Raw genomic sequence first — 24,084 nt, 5'->3', positions numbered from 1 at the left:
AGTGGTGAAGAGGTGGCTTCTATACAACCAGATCAGGTAGGGGAGACATCGCTGGGGAGAGAGGCAGTTGCCTTTACTTTAATTATCCTTTCTTTATTTACAAGGGGACAAGTAATTTTGTTACCTAGGAGCCAAAAATATCTTCTTCTTTCAGAGTGCTGTGTCTTTTGAGGAGGTGGCTGTGCATTTCACTGAGGAGGAATGGGCTTTGCTGGATGCAGACCAAAGAGCCCTGCACAGAGAGGTCATGGAGGAGAATAGGCAGAATGTGGCCTTTCTGGGTAAGGCTCCCTCTTTATCTGGAAATTGCTGGTGCATGTCTGTGTGTAACTCAGTACAGAGCATCCCTTTTGGTCAGTTCTTCTGGTGAGGCTCTCTCTTTTTCCAAGTTGGGGGAGGAATCCACATTCTAGAGGAAATGTTAATCCTCTATGAAAGACTCATTTTACAAAGACTAGAAACTGCTGTTGATCCATTTAGCTGAATCTTGTCCATGCAGACTGGCAGCGTCTCTCCTAGGTCTCATGTCCCAGACTTTGAAATCCTGCTGCCAAGATCCTCCAACTGGATGTCCTTTGGATTATTATTTACATTTAAATTTTATATCCCGCTCTTCCTCCAAGGAGCCCAGAGTGGTGTACTACATACTTAAGTTTCTCACAACAACCCTGTGAAGTAGGTTAGGCTGAGAGAGAAGTGACTGGCCCAGAGTCACCCAGCAAATATAATGGCTGAATGGGGATTTGAACTTGGGTCTCCCCGGTCCTAGTCCAGCACTCTAACCACTATACTACACTGGCTGCCTGAGACCTCCTGCATACAAATGCATCCTCTTCTTCTGCTCTTTGTTTTGTTCACTTGTGTCTCTTAAATGTTGCCCTTCTAACACGAAATTATGAGCAGAAATGGTGGGTTATTCCTTTTATACCAGAAATAACCCTGGGTGATAGGTTTAGCTGAGAAAATGCGATTGGAAAAGGCCAACTTCTTGGCTGGGTAGGGAGCTAAAATCTAGGTTGCCATAATTCTCTTCTCAATAACACACCAGCCTTCATTTAATGCTAATCATTTGCCACCATTTCATACACCCATATGAATCTGCCAGGGCCCTCTGCTCATCATCTCAGGCCCTGCTCATGACCCCGCCACTAACAGAGATCTGGTTGGTGAGGACTAGAGACAGGGCCTTTTTGGTTGTGGCCCCTTGGCTTTGGAACACCCTCCATGAAGAGCTTCGCCATGCTCCTTCCCTCAGTATGTTTTTAAAATATCTCAAAATGCACCTTTTTAAGGAGGCTTTTTAATGCTCCATTATTATTTTGTTATATATGTTAGTTTCTTTAGCTTCTTATAACTTTCAGTTTTAATTTGAACCTAATAATTGTGGTTTTTAATCTGATTTCTTTAAAAGTAGTTAATTGTATTACTTTTATTGTATCTGTGTTTATCTTATTGTTGAGCAGTAATGCACTGGAGGCGTGGAGTATAAATACTTTAAATAATAATAATAATGTATCGAGTCTGTTTTCTCAGTTGCAATAGGAGCTATTTGAGTCCACTGCCAGATTTCAGGCTCCATTTCTCGTTATAAGGCTTTCTTTCTTTTTGTCTTACAACAGGTGATGTGTGGAAGAGCAAGAATAAGGGAGAACCTTTTAGAAGTTTAGTGGAAAGAATGAGATGTACAAAGGAAGGACAGCAGAGAAAGGAAACCGAAGTAAACCAGGAAAGGATGAATGAATTCACTGCTCTTCATGCTGGTGACCAGCAGGAAACCCCAATCCAAGAAAAAATGAACAAAATGAATGAATGGAGGAAGTGCCTCTCATGTGGGAAAAGCTTCAGTGGTAAATCAAACCTTAATTGGATAGGGGAGAAACCATTTAAATGTTTGGAGTGTGGGAAGAGCTTCAGTCATAATTCACGTCTTACACAACATCAAAGAATTCACACAGGTGAGAAACCATTTAAATGTTTGGAGTGTGGGAAGAGCTTCAGACACAAGTCAGTTCTTACAGTACATCAGATAATTCACACAGACGACAAACCATTTAAATGTTTGGAGTGTGATAAGAGCTTCAGCCGGAGCTCACATCTTACAGAACATCAAAGAATTCACACAGGGGAGAAACCATTTAAATGTTTGGCGTGTGGGAAAAGCTTCAGACAGAAGTCAGTTCTTAAAATACATGAAAGAATTCACATGGAGGAGAAACCATTTAAATGTTTAGAGTGTGGCAAGAGCTTCAATCATAACTCACGTCTTAAAGAACATCAAAACATCCATATAGGTGAGAAACCATTTAAATGTTTGGCATGTGAGAAGAGCTTCAGACAGAAGTCAGTTCTTAAAATACATGAAAGAATTCACATGGAGGAGAAACCATTTAAATGTTTAGATTGTGGGAAGAGCTTCAGTCAGAGCTCTAATCTTACAGAACATCAAAGAATTCACACAGGTGAGAAACCATTTAAATGTTTGGAGTGTGGGAAAAGCTTCAGTCAGAGCTCATCTCATTCAAAACATCAAAAAATTCACACAGGCGAGAAACCATTTAAATGTTTGGAGTGTGGGAAAAGCTTCAGTCAGAGCTCAAATCTAACAGAACATAAAAGAATTCATACAGGCGAGAAACCATTTAAATGTTCTGAGTGTGGGAAGAGCTTCAGTCAGAGCTCACATCTTACAGATCATCAAAGAATTCACACAGACGAAAAACCATTTAAATGTCTGGAGTGTGGGAACAGCTTCCGTTTGTGCAGAGCTCTGAGAAAACATGAAAAAATTCACAAAAATTCCCGTGTGGATTTATTCTCCATCATGGTGTCCCCCTTTCATGTGGAAAGAGAACATAAGAACAGCCCTGCTGGATCAGGCCCAAGGCCCATCTAGTCCAGCATCCTGTTTCACGCAGTGGCCCACCAGGTGCCACTGGGAAACCCACAGGCAGGAGCCGATGCCCTGTCCCCTCATCTGCCATTACTCCCCTGTAACTGGCATTCATAGGCATCCTGCCATTGAGGCTGGAGGTGGCCTATAGCCCTCCAACTAGAAGCTGTTGATAGACCTCTCCTCCATTAATTTATCCAAACCCCTCTTAAAGCCATCCAGGTTGTTGGCTGTCACCACAACTTGTGGCAGAGAATTCCACAAGTTGATTATGCGTTGTGTGAAAAGGTTCTTCCTTTTGTTGGTCCTATATTTCTTGACAATCAGTTTCATCGGATGATTCATGGTTCTAGTGTTATGTGAGAGGGAAAAAGTTTTTTCTCTCTCAACTTTCCACACACCATGCATGATTTTATAGGCCTTTATCTTGTCTCCTTTTTTTCTAAACTAAAAAGCCCCAGGTGTAGTCTTTCCTCATAAGGAAGGTGCTCTAGGCCCCTGATCATCTTGGTTGCCCTCTTCTGCACCTTTTCCAGTTCTACAAAGTCCTTCTTAAGATATGGTGACCAGAATTGTATACAGTACTTCAAGTGTGGCCACACCATAGTTTTGTATAAGGGCAATATAATATTAGCAGTTCTATTTTCAATCCTCTTCCTAATTATCCCTAGCATGGAATTAGCTTTTTTCACAGCTGCTGCACCTTGAGTCAATACTTTCAATGAGCTGTTCACCATGACCCCAAAATCCATCGCCTGGTCAGTCACCAACAGCTCAGATCCCATCAGCATATATGTGAAGTTGGGGTTTTTTGCCCCAATATGCATCACTTTATACTTGCCAAAACCAAACTGCATTTGCCACTTTGTTGCCCAAACCCTGAGTGGAGATATCCTTTTGGAGCTTTGCATGATCTGTTTTGCATTTCATGACCCTAATTAGTTTGGTGTCCTTTACAAATTTGGCCATCTCTCTGCTTGTCCAACTTCTAGAAATTTATGAATAAATTAAAAAGCACCCATCCCAGTACAGATCCCTCTGGGACCACACTTCTTACTTCTCTCCATTTAGAAAAATGTCCATTTATACTGACCCTCTGTTTCCTGTCCTTCAACCAGTTACCAGTCCACACATGAATTTGTACCCTTATCCCATGACTGCTAAATTTACTCAAGAGTCTTTGATGAGGAACTTTGTCAAAAGCTTTTTGGAAGTCCAGATATAATATGTCAACTAGACCACCTTTTGAAAATTGGCGTTACATTGGCTACTTTCCAGTCCTCCGGTGTAGAGCCTGATTGTAGGGATAAGTTATATATTTTTGCAAAGAGGTCAGCAATTTCACATTTGAGTTCTTTTAGGACTCTTGGATGGATGCCATCTGATGCAAAGAACTCATTTAGCTTCTCTGCAATCTCCATATCCTCAATAATCCCTTTCACTCCTCGTCATCTAACGGTTCAACTTCCTCCCTGGCAGGTTTCCTGCTTCTGATGTATTTAAAGAAGTTTTTGTTATTCCCCTTAATGCTTTTAGCTAAATGTTCCTCAAACTCTCTTCTCGCCTCCCTTATTGTCACCTTGCATTTCTTTTGCCAGAGTTTGTGTTCCTTTCATTTCTGTTCATTTGTGCAGGCCTTCTAACTGGGCTTCTAGTATTGTGGTTTTAAGTAAACTCCATGCGTTCTGCAGCAAAGCGATTCTCTTGATTTCCCTTTTCAGTTTTCTTTTCATCAAACTCTTCCGTTTAGAGAGGTTTCATCTTCTGAAATTCAAAGTGTTTCTGTTAGACTTCCTTGGCCACTCTCTTCCCACATGTATGCTGAATTTGATCGCACTATGGTCACTGTTCCCTAAAGGATCCAAGACACTGGTATCTCGCACGAGGTCCTGGGTGCCACACAGGATTAAGTCCAAGCTCGCCTTCTCTCTGGTTGGACTCCAGTCTGTGTGTGGGTAATTGAGTTACCCATTACTGCTTTGTCTCTCCTTGATGCCTCCCTGATTTCCTTCTGCAGCTCCCAGTCACTGTCAGTGTTTTGATCCAGAGGGCGAAAGCATGTCCCCATTACCACATTTTCTTTCAGGCCTTGTATTGTCACCCACAGAGTTTCTGTGGAGGACTCTGGTCCTCCTTGGCTTTCTAGCTTGTTAGATTCTATCCCTTCTAACATACAGTGCTATTCCACCTCCAAGTCTCCCCTCCCTCTCCTTTCTATAGAGTTTGTATCCAGGGATAAGTGTTCCACTGGTTCTCCCTGTTCCACCATGTTTCCATTATGCACACTATATTTATGTTTTCATTAGCAATCAAACACTCTAGCTCTCCCATCTTGGCTTGGAGGCTTCTGGCATTGGCATATTTGCACCTATACACTGAATCTCTTACCTGATATGTGCTATCTTTCTTTTGGCTCTTTGACCTCTTTTACCAGCTGCTCTTTATCTGAGTCTTTTACACCCCCTCACCTTAAGGGATGACCCTTGCCAAACTGTATACTGCGCAGGTCCTGTCAGTTATCCCCCCAGGCATCATTTTAAAAGCTGCTCTGTGACCTTCTTGATTTAAGCGCCAGCAGTCTGGTTCCATCTTGGTTCAATTGGAGCTTCAGTCAAAGGTCTGACCTTACAAAACATGAAAAAACTCACAGAGGAGAAAAAGCATTTAAAACGTTGGAGTGTGGGAAGAGTTTCCTTCAGCAGTCAGATCTTTCTAACCATCAACCAATTCACCCAGGATAAAAGCCATTTAATTGTTTGGAGTGCGGTAAAAGTTTCAATCAGAGCTCAAGTTTTACGAATCATGAAAGAATTCACAATAGGGGAGAAACCATTTAAAAGGTTGGTGTGCAGAAAGAACTTCAGTCAGAACTCCAGTCTTCCACCATCTGAAACCATGCACACAGTTGTATTAGGATATTTATGGTTGGAGTGCTGAAAGATTGCCACTTGGTATGCAAAATTTCCTTTCCACCAAATAAGCCATGCAGGCTAAGAACAATATAAATGCTTTGAATCAGGGGTGTACTGTTAATAAGAGAAGGGGAGACGAATGTCTCCTGGCCCACAGCCTCTGAGGGGCCCCCAAGGCCAGTCCTTGCTGCATTGGGAAGAGTGGCCCAAGCCCTTCTCTACCGGAGCTGCTCTTGGGAGGTTAATCTACCAACCACCTGCTACTGGGTACGGAGGCGATGCAAGACAAAAGCTGGGCCCTTGGGATCAAAGGCAGCGGGCATGCCCAGGAGGAGGAGCAGCAGCAGAATGGTGGGTGAGGGCTCTCAACTCCTTCCCCGTTCTTGGGTCTTTCCAGCAGAAGCCTCAAATCCTGCACTGCGATCTTGAGTTTGCAGGGACAAGGCAAGAGAAGGGTTGGCAAGGCAAGAGAAGTAGTGAGGGACAAGGCAGGGACAAGGCAAGAGAAGTAGAGAGTCCTAGAGAGACCCTTGAGTAATGAGATTCCTAGAGTGGCCCGTGTGTAAAGAAAGCATCTGGCTCACCTACCTGCGGAAGGCAGTAGTTGATTTCTCCTGCTAGCATTAGCTTCTGCGGAGACCTGGTGAGTGCAGAGGGGATGTAGGGTGCAGCAAGCAAGCAGGGAATATGAGTGCAGCAGCCGGGGAGGAAGGGCATGTGGGCAGTCCCATAGCCATGAGTATGAGCTGCAGTCCCTGCAAGCAGGTTCTCTGTGACTCCCGATTTCTCTTTTGACAAGGATTAAAGCACCAGCCCTGATCTTATCTGTGTGTATTTTTTTGTGTATGTTTTATTTTTTCTGCTTCCCACATTTATGGTGTGTGTGTGTGTGTGTGTGTGTGTGTGTGTGTGTGAGAGAGAGAGAGAGAGAGAGAGAGAGAGAGAGAGAGAGAGAGAGAGAGAGAGAGAGATATTCCCCAATTGAAAGCCTTCCTTGTTCCTTTGTTTCCCCCTCAAAAATGTTCTTTGCTCCCAGAATGGCTCACAATACTTGAGGGTTGTGGGAAGAGTAGAGCTAGCCTAGCATCCTGATTGTTTGCTAAATTTAAACTGTTTTTCCTTGTTATCCCTTCACCTGCCTTTTCCAAATGAAGAATACTGTGGTACCCATCAACTTTGCAATGCTTGGGCCAATATGAACCAAATTTGGTACAGTTGTAGGGACACAAAGGGACATCTCAATGACATAATGGTGGATGCATGAACGGTTCAGCCACAAGAGGGCTAACTAAATGATTAGAACCAAATTTGTTATAGCTGTAGGGACACATAGGGACACCTCAGTGATGCAGTTTGTGATGATGTCATCCACCCCATTCAAGATGGCGTACGCACTACCATCTGAGGCACAAGTGGGATAACTTGTGAACTGCCCAACCAATTTGAGCCACCGAAACGGATGTGATAAACACAGATACAATAAAAGTAATAAAATTAACTACTTTTTAAAAAATCAGCTTAAAAACCACAATTAGGTTCAAATTAAAACTGAAAATTATAAGAAGCTAAAGAAACTAACATATATAACAAAATAATAATGGAGCATTAAAAAGCCTCCTTAAAAAGGAGGAGGAGGAGGAGAAAGGTTTGAGGACTCTCCTGCAGTTGGACTCTCTGCACTTCCCCAAACTCTCTCTCTATATATACAGTTTTTGCACCCACAGTTTTTCAAACAATCCAGTTAGAACAACTGAAAGTTCCCTGCATTTTTCAAAACATTTCCCCCCTCCAAAACCAAACTGTCAGCTGATATTCTAAATGTTATACTAAAAAAGATAGCAGGCAAGAATGTTTGACCTTGCCAGTTTTTTCATGCACAGGGATTTGCAAGCACAGAAATCCTATTTACAATAATGCAGCAGTTTAGGAATATTAATGCAACTTACAATACAGAGGTTTATTTACAGAAAACCAAGAAGTCTAGGCCTTGTTCCTCCACAGCATGTAACCTGAATAGCCACTGGAAATACTGGGAGCCATGAATACCAAGTGACATACCTGGCCTCTGTAGAAATAAATGCAATCATTTTTCACCTACTTCCCGTAAGAAAAGTAAGCATATGAGATCACCTGGCAGTGTGTGTGTGTGTGTGTGTGTGTGTGTGTGTGTGTGTGTGTGTCCCGCCCATCGACTTTGCAATGCTTGGGCCAATATGAACTAAATTTGGTACAGTTGTAGGGGCACAAAGGGACACCTCAATGACATAATTTGTTACTAGTGGGCCCAGGCACAGAGCATCGGTGCCTCAAGCGGGCCCGCCGCCGCCGCCTCTGGCCTCCCCACGGCCAGGCCGGGCCCACCACCGCCACTGCCTCTGGCCTCCCCGCGCCCGGCCCGCCGCCGCCTCTGGCCTCCCCGCGCCCGGCCCGCCGCCGCCTCTGGCCTTTCTGCAGCCGGGCCCACCGCCGGCCTCCCCGCGGCCGGGCCCGCCGCCGCCGCCGCCTCTGGCCTCCCCGTGGCCGGGCCCGCCGCCGCCGCCTCTGGCCTCCCCGCAGCTGGGCCGGGCCCGCCGCTGCCGCATGGCCCGCTGCCTTGCCTCCGCAGCCGGGCCGGGCCCGCAAGCCGCCGGCTCGGCTCCGCCTGGGCCCGCTGCCACCTCGCCCGGCCGGGCCCGCCACCTCGGCTCTGCGGCCACCATGGCCGCCCACACTCCTGGCCCGCTGGTTCTCCTGGGTTGTGCCGCCAGGACCAATCAGGCGCCCCTGCAGCCCAGCCAATCAGCTGGGCTGCCGGGACGCATTTCTCCTGGGCACACCCAGGAGAAATATATATATAGTTGATGTCATCCACCCCGATTCAAGATGGTGGATGCATGAACGGTTCAGCCACAAGAGGGCTAACTTGTGAACCACCTAAGCGATTAGAACCAAACTTGTTATAGCTGTAGGGACACATAGGGACACCTCAGTGATGCAGTTTGTGATGATGACATCCACCCCATTCAAGATGGCGTACGCGCTACCGTCTGAGGCACAAGTGGGATAACTTGTGAACTGCCCAACCAATTTGAGCCACTGAAACGGCATAGTTTGTGATGATGTCATCCACCCCAATTCAAGCTGGCAGATGTTTGAACATTTAAGACCGAATTGGGCTAACTTGTGAGTATGATAATTATTGATTAAGATTATAATGAAAGGGAAGTAGGCAGATTACTTCTTACCTGCTCTACTTGTTAGTATCTTCTATATATTTATTTCTCCTAGGTGTACCCGTCGCTAATCCCATGTGTGGCAGCTCTCGCAAGAGTTCGCAAGCAGCTGCTGGACTAGCGATGGGGAGTAAAATAGGGGTGAGGAGGGGGTGGCGGGCCAGCTGGCCCACTGGAATCAGAAGGCAGCAGCGGGCCGGGCTGGCTGCTGGAAATTGGTGGGCAGGCAGGAGAAGGTGGTGGGCCAGCTTTCCGGTCGGTCCGCCAGTCAGAAAGCACTGGGAGGGGGGCAGAAGAAGCAGGCTGCTCCCGCCAGTGGGTGGCTGGCCACTGGGAGCAGATGGCAGTGGTGGCGGGCCAGCCTGGCTGCCGGGAATTGGTGGGTGGGCGGGAGGTGTTGGGCTGGCTTTCTGGCCGGCCCGCCAGCCAAAAAGTGTGTGTGGGGGGGAAGCGGGCTGCTCCCACCAGCCAGTAACCATGGGCAGGGGGGAGAAATGTGCCGGTGGAGGCGCAGATGCTCTGCGCCTGGCCCAGCTAGTATCTCTTAATAAGATTAAGATATGATAATAGCAAAGTAAGGTACATAGAACAATAAAATAAATGCAACAATAAAATAAATAAAAATCAACTAGCTGAACCGGCACACAGCATTTGCGCCGCTAGTCTCTCCTTGCTGCTTCTCCCCCTTCTTTCCACACCAGTCCGCTCCGCATCATTTTCGCCTGCTGGCCACCTCCTCTGCCAGGGCCCGCCGCCTCACCCGCTGCCCGCCTCCTCCGCCACTCTCCCACCTCCCAGCTCCCATGCCCACCATAACAGCCCCAGTTGCTGCGCCAGCCTCCGCCCAGCCATTTTCAGGATCCTGCTGCTGCCGCCGCCACCTGCTCATCCGGGCTCCTCTTGGCAGCATGGCTCAGCCTCCCGCCTCCTCCTCGCCTCTCGCCACCCTCGCTAGCCGCCCCCAGCTGCCGGAGCGGCACCCCCTTGTCCTCAGCCTCCCGCTCCAGGCTCCTCCAACCCCCAACCGACATTTCCCTCAGTCCCAAACTCTCACAGCGTGTCGTGAGAGTTCCACCGCCAAATCCCGGGCACGCATGCTGGCTAAGAGAATTAAATATATAGATGATAGCAGAAAATAAAGAGAACAAGTCTATAATGTACAGTATTGATGTGTTTAGAAAAACCAAAGCAACTCCATTTTACTTAGAAAACCTCATCTTAACTTAAAGTAACCCCAGCCCAGCTCAGGGACATCACTGCCTCTCATGATTAACGTCATTATCTCTCTGTAGCAAAATTGTATCTAAGAAACTTGCTAAGACAGCTAAGCTTCCCACTGTAAGTGAACAGGATTTAACCAAATAAGGAGTAATCACCAGATGAACAATGAATCATTCGCATGCATACTAGATACTTAGACCACCATTTTATTGCCACGTATACTGTGTCTAGGGTGTCAGCATCATTTAGATAGTCTGTATAAATGTAAGATGCACCTGTAACCAAACTATAATCGGTTTGAGAGCGTGAGCCTATTGATTACCTATTGCTGACTGCAGAGCAATAAACCTCAATTAATAATTCCCAGTCCTTGTGTCTGACTGATTGGTTAAGTGAACCCAGGAACGAGCCCCATCCACATCAGTATAACCACGGTTATGTCTGGAATCTCTTCTCTCCTGCCCTCCTCCTCACCCCCAGGTCTACTGGTCACCAGCCTCCACTGCCTGCTGTGTTTTAATTAGGTAGTGATTACTCAGAAAAAAGCTTCCTTGTCTCAAAAAGGATTTACTCCCTTGCTTATGTAACAATACTAAAAGAGCCCTTGGAAGCAGGCTAGTTAAGTTACGTTAGGGAGCAACCAGGAACAAGTTAAAGGTAACTTCAACTTCCTGTCTGGCTTTGGAGAAGAGGGAGCTCTATAAACCGTTTTACTTTAAATAACTTAATAAGTTTGTTAGAAGAAAGGCAGAGAGTAGGTTTGCTGAATGAAGCAAGACAGACACCTGGAAAGAGCTTGCCCATCTTGTTGGTGATGTCTGTGAGATTTCCTTTTAAAAAGGGTTTTCTTTTACTGTTTCTTCTGGGGGCAGTGGGGGGCTTCAGCAGCACTTGAAACGACCCTTTAGGGTCACTCCCTGACACACTCCACAACAAATGGAGACAGTGGCTCAGTGGTAGAACATCTGCTGTGCATGCAGAAGGTCCCACGGGCCGTCCCAGGTTCAGACCCTGGTTTCTCAAAATAGGTCTGAGAGAGACTATTGCCTGAAAGCTTGAGGGTCTCTGTCAGTCAGTGTAATTAGATGGACCAACAGCCTGACCGAGAGCAAGAGAGAATGGTGGGGGGAGAGGGAGCGAGAGAGAGTGGTGGGGGGAGAGGGAGCGAGGGAGCGGGAGAGAGTGGTGGGGGAGAGAGGGAGCGGGAGAGAGTGGTGGGGGAGAGGGAGCGGGAGAGAGTAGTGGGGGAGAGGGAGCGGTGGGGGAGAGGGAGTGGGAGAGAGTGGTGGGGGGAGAGGGAGTGGGAGAGAGTGGGGGGAGAGAGGGAGAGGCAAGGGGAGAGGGGGAGAGGGGGGAGAGAGCGAGAGAGAGGGGAGGAGAGAGAGCGAGAGAGTGGTGGGGGGAGAGAGGGAGAGCGAGAGAGTGGGGGGAAGAGCGGGTGAGAGAGTGTGGGGGAGAGGGGGGATGCCACACACTCCGTGCACTACCACACAAATGCTCTGTGCGGGGCAGCTAGTTAATTATTATTACTGTTATTATTGCATTGTAATTTGGAATTGTAACACCCCCTACCCCCCCCCTTCCATGTGTGTGGAGCATTTCAGGAACATGTGCTACATAAATATAAGCCATAAATAAATACATGCTTTAACCAGTTAATGGATACACTTTTCGAGTGCCCGAGACACCACTCTGTTGCTCTCTACATAGATCCCCTTTGGCAGTCTACTGAGTCTGAGAAGCCATCCTAGGGTTAAAGGAAGTGTGGGAGACGCAAGTCCTAGAGAGGCAAAAGTGGGGGGGGAAACACTTGTGATTGCTGCTTCCAGCTCCCACCCGAAGTGCTTTTGTTCAGAGGAGAGTCCGGGTTCTGTGGCAAATGGAAAAGAGGTAAGTAGGAATGGGTGGGTTGGAGGATCCTCCAAGGAAGAGTAAAGCAAAGCCGGGGGTGGGGGAGCAGAGGCAGAAGATGAGAGCCTCCCCTCAGCCCAGGGGGAGCGGGAGGTGCTGCAACCACCGGGGGGTCCCTTCCAAAACGTCTTTTTCTCCTCTCTGCAAAACATGGAGGGGAGACTGAAGGGATTTTTCAGGCTGCTTTGCATCCTGTATAGCTTCGCAGTGCTCTAAGCAGAAAGAGGGTGGCTGCTTCAGGAAGGGCAAAGGGTGGGGAGCAGATCTGGCTGTTGGAGTATCTGGTCTGGGGGAGGAAAGGAGTGGGGAGAGACAGCTGTGGGGTGGGGTGGTGGTGGTGGGTGGCTCAGGGAAAGACTTTTTGGGGAAGCTGTTGCACTGTGTGATCCACTAATGGGGGATCTGTGGCATGCAGCAGAGGTAATCTCACTCCATTCTCTCATTGCTCTTTGAATGTTTGCCTCCTTTCCTGTAGGGGAGAAATCTCTTGTCAGCAACTAGAATGCCCTTTCCTTGAAAAACATCTCCTTGGCTTGGCTATGTAAAACCTGACTCAAAGAAAAAAGCATTGGCTTTGCAGAATCCAGCAGGCCCACCAAATACAGCCATTCCTGCTGCAAGAAAGAGCAACTTTGACCTCATTAGAAGTTGTCTTTGGGGCACAGAATTGGAGATGGAAATGCAAGCCCTGGTTGGCCCAGGAACCATCTTGGCAGGGAGCAGTGAGTAATTCTGGGGAAATACTGTGGAGAAAATGCATGAAGATATGCTGAGTTTGGATATCCAGCAGTTACAGAACCTGGATGCCACGGGGCCCCGGGAGGTCTGCAACCGATTGCACAGTCTTTGCTATCAGTGGTTAAAACCGGAGCAACACACAAAAACCCAGATGCTGGATCTGCTGGTCCTGGAGCAGTTCCTGACAGTTCTCCCGCTAGAAATGAAGAGCTGGGTCAGAGAATGTGAGCCAGAGACCAGTTCACAGGCGGTGGCCCTGGCAGAAGGCTTCCTCCTCAGCCAGGAAGAGGACAAGAAGCAGGAAGCAAAGGAGGTGAGAGAGTTTCATCCTGGCAGGAGCTTAAATTATTCCTCTTACTGTAATTGATTAGGTCCTTTATACAGAAAATCGATACCCCTCCTTTCTGCAAACTCGCAAGGCATCACATAAGAATTCTTAAGCACAAACTAATTGAACAAGGTATAGTGAAGTAGTTAAGAGTAATTAGTAAAATAAAGAATAATGTGAGCAAGAATAAATTCTCCATGGTTATCTAGATATTTCTCAGGTTCCCTGCAGGGGGACATATACTACCTCTCCTCCCTACACCCCACCATTGAGTGTTCCATTCCTTTTTGTATCCCCCCTCCTTTTGCATCCCCCCCATATAAAATATATCAAATATTTTTGATATATTTATTTATTTGTTTATTTATTTATTTTTGGCGTTTTAGGTGCAGGGGCAGTTAGCAGAAGGGACGGCCAGTGTCTCTGAGGCAGAGAAGGCTCCATCGGACACCAGACAGAAGCTGTTTCCCAGGGGGATCTCTCAGGAGGATGACATAGATGATGCATTGCTGGGTAAGGATCACATTTGAGCTCAGGGATGGCTGAGGGAAGTGTGCTGCCTGAGCAAAGGTCACTATGCTGCCCCACCCCATTCCTCATCACCCCTGATGGATAGGAAGGTGTTCTTAAACCATACTGTCAGACAGGGGTATACGAGGCTGGAGTGGTCCCTCTGACCAAAAGCAAGGATGTCCCCTGGGCCCTCTGCCAAATATACACCTCCCTTGTATTTCTGCTGCTCAAAAGCTGCAAGTTTATCATGAAACGCAAAATACTTTTCCAGCACACCCTTTCTCTCACTCCTCTGCAAATAACACACACTTCCTGTGCATGCAGACTCTTTCATACATACATTTTTGCATCCATTTCCCTGGCTCAAACATTTTAAAAGAACAAATATACCTCAGTTTGAAGCCCAGGAGGCCTCCAGTCAGGAGTCAGCATATGTTGGTGAGTTGGGGAGGTGGGAGGGCCAGTGTGCCCCTTCTCTTGGGGGTCCAGAGACACCCCTGTCACCTATTCAATTATAACCACACCCCTGTTGTCAAGCTAGGTGGCAGGGATATTGCTACCTCCTAAACACATCTCAGTCTCAAATTCTTCTCGCCAAACCTTTTTTATTATGTAGCCTAATTCACCCTAACCCAGTGAATAAGACACTCCAGATATGCAGGGCCAAGTAACATGTTGTCAGTGTCTCTGGGTCCCCTTTGGCTGGATGGTCCGGTGAGGCTCCTGACCCTTCCAGTCAGCCTCGGAGTCTCTTGGGAAGGGGGTTACAGAACCCTCCACCTTCCTCTAAGTAAGTGTTCCCAGCCGTTGGGCCTCTCTCTGGAGGACCCCAACTTGCCCAGCACCGGGGAAAGAGCTCTTCATCACTGGTCAGCCCTCCCCTAAATAGACCGGAGCAGGCCAGGAATGCAAACCCTGCCTCCAGAAGTCCTGTCCCTTCAGGCACTTCCTGGTTCCCCACTTCGGGTTTGGGGAACTCTGCCCCTCCATTGCATTCCGCAAGGACCAGGCCCCTTGTGGCAGCTGGGTATTTTGTCCAAGCTTTCGCGGCTGAGTTCTTCCCATGTATGGCATATGCTGACATTGTGTTGCACCCAGATAAGGCATTAAAGGCAAGCAGCATGGACACTTCTTCATGCCCCATGGCTGCAGCAGCCCCATGGCTAGAGATCACTTGTACATTCTGCCCTGTTCCTCATTAGATCCACAGCTTCGCATCTGTATGCTGGGCAGCAACAGCAATGCTGAACAGCAGGACATCTGACTTGACAGTCCTCATGAGGATCCCTTGAACATCCATGCTGACCTGCAGCAAGATGAGTCTTGTGTCTGCTTCTTTGTTACTAGACAGACACCCAGATGCAAGGAAGACATTGGCATTTCTTGCTGCTGCTTCTCCTACTGTTGACATCTCAGTTCTGACATCAGGTGTCATGTTCCTCACATGAACACTGAGGAAGTTAAACTCCTTTTCTTCCATCTTCAGCATGGATGTGTTTGATGGGACAAAGTCCAAATGCTTATTCCCCGTTTCTGGCGAGTGAATGTTTTCAATGATTCTGGGTGGTAGGTATCCCAAAGAACCTCCAGTCACGTGGTACACTTCGAATGTGCCTTCAGATAAGGAATGAACCTTTTCTGTGTATAATCTGCAAAGGCTTTCATGGCTTCAGCTGGTCAGACAGTGTACTCAACAATAGGAGTTTAAAGGGTTTTGAATGGCTCTAAAATACGTTCAGTCTGACATTCTGTTCTCTTGCACACATGCTAAATAAACTCACATGAACCCATACCCTCAATCTCCATGACTGGCTGATCCACATTGTCATAAAAGCCTTTGTATGAGGCAAGGTTCACAATGTCCCCTGTGTCAATGCTGAAGGGCTTTCCCAGTTCTTTGATGCCGGTAATATGCTTAACTAGTTGCTCATGTAGCCTAGTTCTTCTGATGAAACTGGCTGGGTCCCCTGAAAAGTTAAGATGTCAGTCATATTCTCAAACGGCATGAGAATTTTGCTACTCCTGGCCCAGCAGGCGCAGTCCACCATCCACAGTGCAGATACAAATATGGATATGATGAATATTTATATAACACTTTTCGACAGAAGTTCCCAAAACGGTTGACATAGAAATAAATAAAATGGCTCCCTGCCCCAAAGGGCTCACAATCTAAAAAAGGAGGAGAAGAAATAAGATAGACCCCAGCAACAGCCACTGGAGGGATACCAAGCTGGGGATGGATAGGGCCAGTTGCTCTCCCCCTGCTCAATAAAGAGAATCACCACTTTAAAAAGGTGCCTCTTTGCTCAGCAGGGGATGGCTTCTCTGTGGGTTTAACCCTACCGCTCCACCTTCCCTCGTCACAATGGTGTCATGTTGCTCATGCTCTTGATCCTGTAAGAGAAAACAACAGCTGGCCAAATGCCTCAGAGGGTATTTGGCCTGTGTTAAGCGTGCTGAAAGCCTTAGCCACAACTGTCAAAGAACTGGGAAAGCCCAGTAATAGGTGTGTGGCTCTTTGAGAAGTGGCAGCAGTTGGCCTGCACTGGAAGCAATGTTTGTCCACCTATCCTGGCACTGCCATCCATGTGATCTTGGATGTGGCACAAATACTGGAAGTCCCTCTCTTCTGCTTCTGTGTGAGGTCCCTTAAGTGAAGAAAGAGTTCCCTTTGGGCACAGGTGCAGTATGGGAGAAATGTTTGTGTAGAAGTCGGGCAGAAGAGGAACCAATGTTGAGGCTGCTTTTCAAGGAATTCTTCAGGACCGATAGCAGCTCACTGGCATGTTAGGGCAGTGGGTGTTGCAAGTGGGAAATAGATGTCCTATGAAATGAGATGTGTGCAGTTGCTGCTGGTGAATCGCAGTCAGTGTTGTCGCCTGATACTGCTGTGAATATGCCCTTCAAACAGGTGTTGTCCAACACTTCAGATTTAACTTTGCATGACTGCCAGTTTATTTTGTGTGCACATATTTCTGGCCTCCCTGTAAACGTTTAGGACAATAAACTGCACAATCCCTCTAAGCGTCACACCTTTATCACAAAAAGCACAATAGATACCAACAGCTACTCCACTATGAGGGGGAGTCTTGTCTTCAGGCTATTCTACATATGTCTGGAGATCTGTTTGGAGTCAACATGTTAGTGGATTTATATATCCAAACCAGCACCTTAAAGTCTGACCAGGAGTAAGTGAGAGGGCAGTGATATTTTCCTTCCCCCCCCAGAAGTAACAGAGATTGAAAATGTTTACAAAAGGTAAATCCTCCTCTGACCAGTGTGTTCTTTCTCTCTCTCATAGGCCATGGCATAGCAGTGGTGATTTGTCCAAGCTCTTCTGTCCTCGGTAGTGGTGGAGAAGAGGCTTCTATACAACCAGATCAGGTAGGGGAGACATCACAGAGGAGACAGGCAGGTGCTTTCCTTGGAGTCTGTAATATATATTTATTCATTCATTCATTCATTTAGCACATTTATTTACCGCTTAAAACTAATGTCTCTGGGTGGTTTACAATAAAATACAAATTAAAACAAAATTTAAAGGGTTAGAACGTTAAAATTTAACATTTAAAGTTGATTTTAAACTGTTGATTTGTTTTAACTTTTATATGTGTTTTAAATTGTTTTATGTTAACCTCCCAGAGACAAAAGTTTGGGTAGTATGTAAGTCTGATGAATGAATGAATGATGTTAAAAACTGTAAATTTAATCAAAAGACTGGGTGAACTAATGTGTCTTAACTACCTTTTAAAATGTTGTCAGAGTTGTGGAGACATTTACTTCAGCAGGGAGCATATTTTCGGGGCAGCAACAGAGAAGGCCCATCCCCAATTAGCCACCAAATGAACCAGTGGCAACTGCAGATGAACCTTTCTAGATGATCTCAGTGGGCAGTGGGGCTCATGGCGAATTTCTTTCTTTACCTTGAATGATTCACTTTAACTATCCTCAGAGTTTCTTTACAAGGGGATGGTTGTTTTTTCCCCTGGGAGTCAATAATAATTTCTTCTTCCAGAGTGTTGTGTCTTTTGAGAAGGTGGCAGTGCATTTCACTGAGGAGGAATGGGCTCTGCTGGATGCAAACCAAAGAGCCCTGCACAGAGAAGTCATGGAAGAGACACGTCAGAATGTGGCCTCTCTGGGTAAGGCTCCCTCTTTATCTGGAAATTGCTGGTGTGTATCTGTGTGTAGCTCAATACAGAGCATCTCCTTTTGGCTAGTGAGCCAGTGTGGTGTAGTGGTTAGAGTGCTGGACTAGGACCGGGGAGACCCGAGTTCAAATCCCCATTCAGCCATGATATTAGCTGGGTGACTCTGGGCCAGTCACTTCTCTCTCAGCCTAACTTACTTCACAGGGTTGTTGTGAAAGAGAAACTCAAGTATGTAGTACACTGCTCTGGACTCCTTGGAGGAAGAGTGGGATATAAATGTAATAATAATAATAATAATAATTACCTGAATGTGAATTTATCCAGTCTATGTGTGATTAGTTGAAGTCACCCATTATTACTGCCCAGTCTCTCTTTGTCACCTCTCTTATTTGTTTCTGCAACTCCAGGTCACTCTCAGCGCTTCGATCTGGAGGGCGATAGCACGTCCCTAGTAACACATTTCCTTCCAGTCTTTGTAATGTTACCCATAATGATTCTGTGGAGGACTCCATTCCACCTAGGTTTTTTAGCTTATTGCAATCTACCCCTTCTTTGATATATTGTGCCAGTCCTCCCCTCCCTGTCCCTTCTGTAGAGTTTATATCCAGGAATAATCGTGTACCACTGGTTCTCACCATTCCAGCAGGTTTTTGTTACACCCACTGTATCTATGTTTTCATTAGTAACCAAGTACTCCAGCTCACCCATCTTGGCTTGGAGGCTTCTGGCATTGGTATATAGACACCTATACACCGGGTCCCTCACCTGTGCCAACACCAGGTGGCATGTGCCAATACCAGTTCTCTCTTCATTCTCGGTTTCCCTTGCCTTCCCTGTTTTTCTTTTTCTTTTCAATTGGAAATAGTTTGTGAGGTGCTCACAGTTTGGGAATTAGAAATCAAATCATTATTATTATTATTAATAATGCGGGGGACGGGGCCTGCACTGGGTTCTTGTGTGGTTGGAAGAAGAAACACTTTGAATAAACCCTGCTGGGTGTGCCATAAGTCTTTGTTGAATTGTGCTGCCTTTGGAAAGTAAGTGTGTGTGTGTGTGTGTGTGTGTGTGTGTGTGTGTGTGTGTAAGGGGATGATGCTTATCCCCGGGGGTGGGGGGAGGGGACAACACCATTAGGTTTTGTACCTTTGGCTTTTCCATTTATATTGGAAGCAACCGTGGACAGCAGGTTTAGCCGGGTAATAGTGATTGGAAAGGGTACCTATTCATTTGTGGGTGGGGAGCTAAAACCTAGGTTTCTAGAGTCATAAGAACAGCCCTGCTGGATCAGGCCCAAGGCTTATCTAGTCCAGCATCCTGTTTCACACAGCGGCCCACCAGATGACTCTGGTAAGGAAAAACTGTGTCTCACTGGTTCTCATTGTTCCACCATGTTTCCGTTACGTTTCCGCCACTATATCTATGTATTCATCAGCAACCATTCACTCCATCTTGGCTCAGAGGCTTCTGGCATTGGCATAAAAACACCTATATGCTGAATCGCATACTTGGTTTGTGCTATCTTTCTTTTGACCATTTGTGTCCTTCATTTAATGTCACTTAAAGTAAAGTAATGTGTGCTATTGAGTTGGTGTTGACTCCTGGTGACCACAGAGCCCTGTGGTTTTTCTTTGGTAGAATACAGGAGGGGTTTACCATTGCCATCTCCCACACAGTATGAGATGATGCCTTTTAGCATCTTCCTATATCACTGCTGCCCAATATAGGTGTTTTCTCATACTGGCCACTATTTCATATGTATCAAGAGCTACGTCTTCTGAAGTCTGTTTTCTCAGTTGCACTAGGAGCTATTAGAGTCTATTGCCTGATTTCAAACTCCATTTCTCCTTGTAATTCATGCTATCTTTTTTTTTTTTGTCTTCCAGCAGGTGATGAGTGGAAGAATAAGGCAGAACCTTTTGGAGTGTTAGTGGAACGAGTGAAATGTAAAAGGGAAGAAGGACAGCAGAGAAAGGAAACGGAAGTAAAACAGGAAAGGCAGGATGGATCCACTGCTCTTCATGCTGGTGACCACCAGGAAACTCCAATCCCAGAAAAAATGGACAAAATAAATGAATGGAACAAGCCCCTCTTATGTGAGAAAAGCTTTACTTGTAAATCAAGCTTTAATTGGAGAGTCAAGCTAGGGGAGAAGCCTATGCATAAAAAAATTGAGAGAGGAGAGAAACCATATAAGTGTTTGGAGTGTGGGAAGAGCTTCAATCGGAACTCAAATCTTAGAAAACATCTAATAATTCACACAGGAGAGAAACTGTTTAAATGTTTGGAATGTGGGAAGAGTTTCAGTCGTAAGTCATACCTTACAAAACATGAAAGAATTCACACAGGGGAGAAACCATTTAAATGTTTGGAGTGTGGGAAGCACTTCATTCGGAACTCAGATCTTACAAAACACCAAACAATTCACACAGGAGAGAAATCATTTAAGTGTATGGAGTGTGGGAAGAGCTTCTGTTGGGGCTCAGCTCTTACAAGACATGAAAAAACTCACACAGGAGAGAAACCATTTATGTGTTTCAAATGTGGGAAGAGTTTCAGTCAGAGCTCAGTCCTTACTAGACATCAAATAATCCACACAGGAGAGAAACCATTTAAGTGTTTGGAATGTGGGAAGAGGTTCAGTCGGAACTCAGATCTTACACAACATCTAATAATTCACACAGGAGAGAAACCATTTAAATGTTTCAAATGTGGGAAGAGTTTCAGTCAGAGCTCAGTCCTTACTAGACATCAAACAATTCACACAGGAGAGAAACCATTTAACTGTTTGGAGTGTGGAAGGAGTTTCAGTCAGCGCACACATCTTACACAACATTATATAATACACACAGGAGAGAAATCTTTTCAGTGCTTGGAGTGTGGGAAGAGCTTCAGTTGGAGCTCAGCTCTTGCACAACATAAAGCAATTCACACAGGAGAGAAACCATTTAAATGTTTGGAGTGTGGGAAGAGCTTCAGACAGAAGTCACGTCTTACACAACATCAAAGAATTCACACGGGGGAGAAACCATTTAAATGTATGGAGTGTGGGAAGAGCTTCATTTGGAAGACAAGTCTTCTACATCATCAAAGAATTCACACGGAGGATAAACTATTTACCTGTTTGTAGTGTTTCAGTTAGAACTCAGTAACAATCCATCAACATATTCACACATAGGATAAACAATTCAAAGGTTTGGAGAGCGGAAGGACCTTAAATCACATCCCAAGTTCTACATAACATCAAAGAATTCACACAGGAGAGAAACCTATTTGGATATTTGGAGTGTGGATAAAGCTTCAGTTGGTGCTCAATTATTAGGATACATGAGAGAGAAACCATTTACATGTTTGGAGTGTGTAAGAGCTTCCTCCAGAGTGCATGTCTTGTATATTAGCAGAGAATTCACCTTAGAGAGCAGAGTTTTAAATTCCTGGAGTGTGAGAAGAGTTTCTCTTGGAGGTCACATCTTACACAGCGTCAAATAATTCTGAAAGAGAAGGCTTGGAGTGTGGAAAGAGCTTCAGTCAGACCTCAGACCATAAGATGAAAAAATTCACACAGGGGAGCACCCTTTTTAAATGTTTGTATAAAGAGCTTCAGTCTGAGCTCAGATCCGAAAAGCTATGAAATAATTCACAGTAGAGTGTGAGAAGAGTTTCTTTCAGAGCTCATTCATTTACTAGGCATTACAGAGGAGAGAAATAATTTTAATGCTTGGAGTTTAGAAAGAGGTTCAATTGGAGCTCATATTCTTAAGACACTTGAAAAAATTCACAAAAGAAGAGAAACTATTTTAGCCTGTGGGAAGAACTTCAGTCAGAGCTCAAATTCTCCACAATGTGAAAAAAAACTCACAGAAGTATATTAGGCCAGGGGCTCCTTACCAGTGTTCCCTCTAACAGGGATTCCCAGATGTTGTTGGCTGCAACTCCCAGAATCCCCAGCTGCAATGGCTTTTGCATGGGGTTCATTAATCCCTGTTAGAGTGAACACTGTTCCCTACTTGAAGGTCTCCTGGGAGGTACTCAGAGCTCTCCTGCATCCCCCATGCTTCATCCACACTATTTGTTTCGCATCTGAGGATCGCCAACTTGAAGCCAATACTTCCTCAGAGATGTGTCCACTGCAGGAGGGGAGAGAGAAAAGGGTGAAGAGTCTCCTCACTGCTCCTGATTGGCTGGCTGTATGCTGAAGTTCAGCATACCTCCGCCCCTCAGCCTGACTAATAGGCTTCAGAAAACTCTCACTGAATACTCCCATTGAAATTAATAATAGGTTTACTTGAGGGAGAACTCCTGAGTAACTTTGGATGTCAGCCAGTGACTAGAGTAGGGATGTGCAGAACCAGTTTGCAATTGAACCGATCCGCTGTGAACTGGGTGGGTTTGGATGGTTCAGTTGTGAACCACTTTGAACCAGTTGCAACTGGTTCATTGAACCAACCTGCCCAGCTGGTCGGTTTGACCACACCACCTCATGGACCCCTGGTTCATTCCAAATTTGGTCCAAATTATGCCAAATGGTCCATGCACTCCCCTAGACTAGAGTAGCCTGTCTCATAACTTTAACAGTTAAATGTGTTCTCTCTCTCTCTCTCTCTCTCTCTAACCTGAGCTGAAGGCTTGTGACAGAAGCGGGTGCCTTTGTTAAAAAAAGAACCCCTGTATTAGGATATTCTTTGTAGTTTGGAAAGATCGACACTATTCAAACCTTCCTTCCCAACAAATAAGCTACACAGGCAAAAAACCAGATAAAAGTTTTGAGTGTGTAAAGAGCTGCAGGTTAGTAATCTAGAAATGACGAGAGTTAAGATGCTTTCAGTTTTCACTCATGCTCTAAAAGGTGCCCATCTTAACCAACACCGTATAAGCTGTAAAGACTTTCTACAAGCTTGTTTATTATACTGGCCATACAAATGAGGCTCCATGTACCCATGCTTTGCCTTGGTCTTTCAGCTAGACACTGGGCTGAGAGGAAGGTAGTAACAACTTCTCTCTGCTGGAGCAGTGCTAACTGCTTGTTTGAGTTGGGAAGCCTAACGACCTGAGGGAGACTGATATTTTATTGGAAAAGTGTGAACATAAATCAATAAAGGTTTGGAAAGTGTCAGATGAGACATAGAAAACAGAACTAGCTGGAGAGTTAGGCTTGGATGCATTTTTTCTTGTTTCACTTACAAAAAGCGAGACCACAATGGCTGATTAGATTTGAGTACAGTAAATAATATTAGTGTATGTACCTGAATCCAAGCCTAGGTCCCCCCCCCCCAGCTTTTTGGTATTAGAAACCTGTAATAGTCTTAAATTCAGAATTCTGTTCATTTTGAGTAAATGCAGGTATAACCTGTATTTAAAGGGGTCGTCTTAAATTCAGAGTTGTCTTTGGTTCAGGTAAATGAATCAAAGCCTCCATTGCTGCCCCGAGGCTTTGGAACGTGCTTCCTGCTGAAATAGCCTCCCCATCTCTTACAACTTTTAAAAAGACAGTCAAGATGCATTTGTTCACCCAGGTTTTTAATTAGATGTTCTTTTAATTGTGTTTTAATTGTTTTAACATTTTAGATCTTATTTGCTGAAATGTTTTAATCTTTTTATTGGTTGTTTTTATTGTTTTGTTGTAAACCGCCCAGAGAACTTGCGTTTTGGGCGGTATAGAAGTATGTTAAATAATAAATAAATAAACAAATAAACAATTAAATAAAATATTGTCCTCAATATATATTTGTATACAGCGGCAGCCTGATCATACAGGCAACCTCAGTGGCCACCTAGAACCCCAAGTTTTAAGGGCCATCGGCACTGCTATGCCAAAATGAAAATGATGGTGTTACTCTGGGTGGTTAATATGCTCAGAGAGACTCATACAAGACCGTGATCCTAAATGAAGGAAGCCTGTTTTTGTTTCCAGCTTTCACCCTATCCAGACATTCTGTTGTACGGGTGTCCAGATGTCTGTATGCTTGTATATGTTTTTGTGTTAACGACTGTACCTGTGTTCATTTTAAAAGTGTTATCCCCACCAGTGCTCTCTCTAATTGTTTTCATCTGTGTGTGACATAAGATTTGTTCTGGGCGCGGCAGTATCCAAGCAAATGTGCACACACGTGCATTCCGAGTGAGGCCTTCCTGATTCAACCTGAGTGGGAGCTAAAATTAACTGAGTGGACATCAGAAAACGTGTGAGCATGCGCACAGGCCTTAGAGGGAA

General features: G+C 45.5%; 2 protein-coding genes across 7 annotated transcripts in view; both read left to right on the top strand.

The window, feature by feature from the left end:
• LOC128347582 (zinc finger protein 420-like) overlaps window positions 1-6,626 on the top strand; it is a 47,677-nt gene extending 41,051 nt beyond the window's left edge. Inside the window, exon 7 of the mRNA XM_053302534.1 lies at window positions 1,868-6,626. Within this exon, the coding sequence (XP_053158509.1) occupies window positions 1,868-2,893 (1,026 nt within the window). The 3' untranslated portion in view covers window positions 2,894-6,626. The remainder of the gene's footprint in view (window positions 1-1,867) is intronic.
• Window positions 6,627-10,651: 4,025 nt separating this feature from the next.
• Window positions 10,652-23,786, top strand: LOC128347496 (gastrula zinc finger protein XlCGF57.1-like). Of its 6 annotated transcripts, none has more exons than XM_053302340.1 (7): window positions 10,652-10,759; window positions 11,946-12,125; window positions 12,622-13,197; window positions 13,599-13,725; window positions 17,027-17,109; window positions 17,741-17,867; window positions 19,760-23,783. In XM_053302340.1, the coding sequence occupies exons 3-7, from the start codon at window positions 12,901-12,903 to the stop codon at window positions 21,001-21,003; spliced, it is 1,878 nt and encodes a 625-aa protein (XP_053158315.1). In that variant the 5' UTR covers window positions 10,652-10,759; window positions 11,946-12,125; window positions 12,622-12,900; the 3' UTR covers window positions 21,004-23,783. The 6 variants fall into 6 exon arrangements, with proteins under 6 accessions (XP_053158315.1, XP_053158316.1, XP_053158310.1 ...); XM_053302341.1 differs by having other exon boundaries at window positions 10,674-10,892; window positions 19,763-23,786; XM_053302335.1 differs by having other exon boundaries at window positions 10,678-10,892.
• Window positions 23,787-24,084: the final 298 nt, after the last annotated feature.

Source organism: Hemicordylus capensis, chromosome 2, assembly GCF_027244095.1.
Source record: "Hemicordylus capensis ecotype Gifberg chromosome 2, rHemCap1.1.pri, whole genome shotgun sequence".
NCBI classification, from domain to species: domain Eukaryota; kingdom Metazoa; phylum Chordata; class Lepidosauria; order Squamata; family Cordylidae; genus Hemicordylus; species Hemicordylus capensis.
The sequence above is the reverse complement of the archived record's forward strand: the minus strand, read 5'-3'. Positions and strand labels throughout refer to the sequence as shown.

What these genes read in the sequence shown, in the direction of transcription:
- LOC128347496 (XM_053302340.1), top strand. Translation starts at nt 12,901, where the DNA reads ATGCATGAAGATATGCTGAGTTTGGATATCCAGCAGTTACAGAACCTG. An exon ending in CATAGATGATGCATTGCTGG is followed by an intron (nt 13,726 to 17,026) that starts GTAAGGATCACA and finishes TCTCTCTCATAG; the next exon opens with GCCATGGCATAGCAGTGGTG. An exon ending in CTTCTATACAACCAGATCAG is followed by an intron (nt 17,110 to 17,740) that starts GTAGGGGAGACA and finishes TTCTTCTTCCAG; the next exon opens with AGTGTTGTGTCTTTTGAGAA.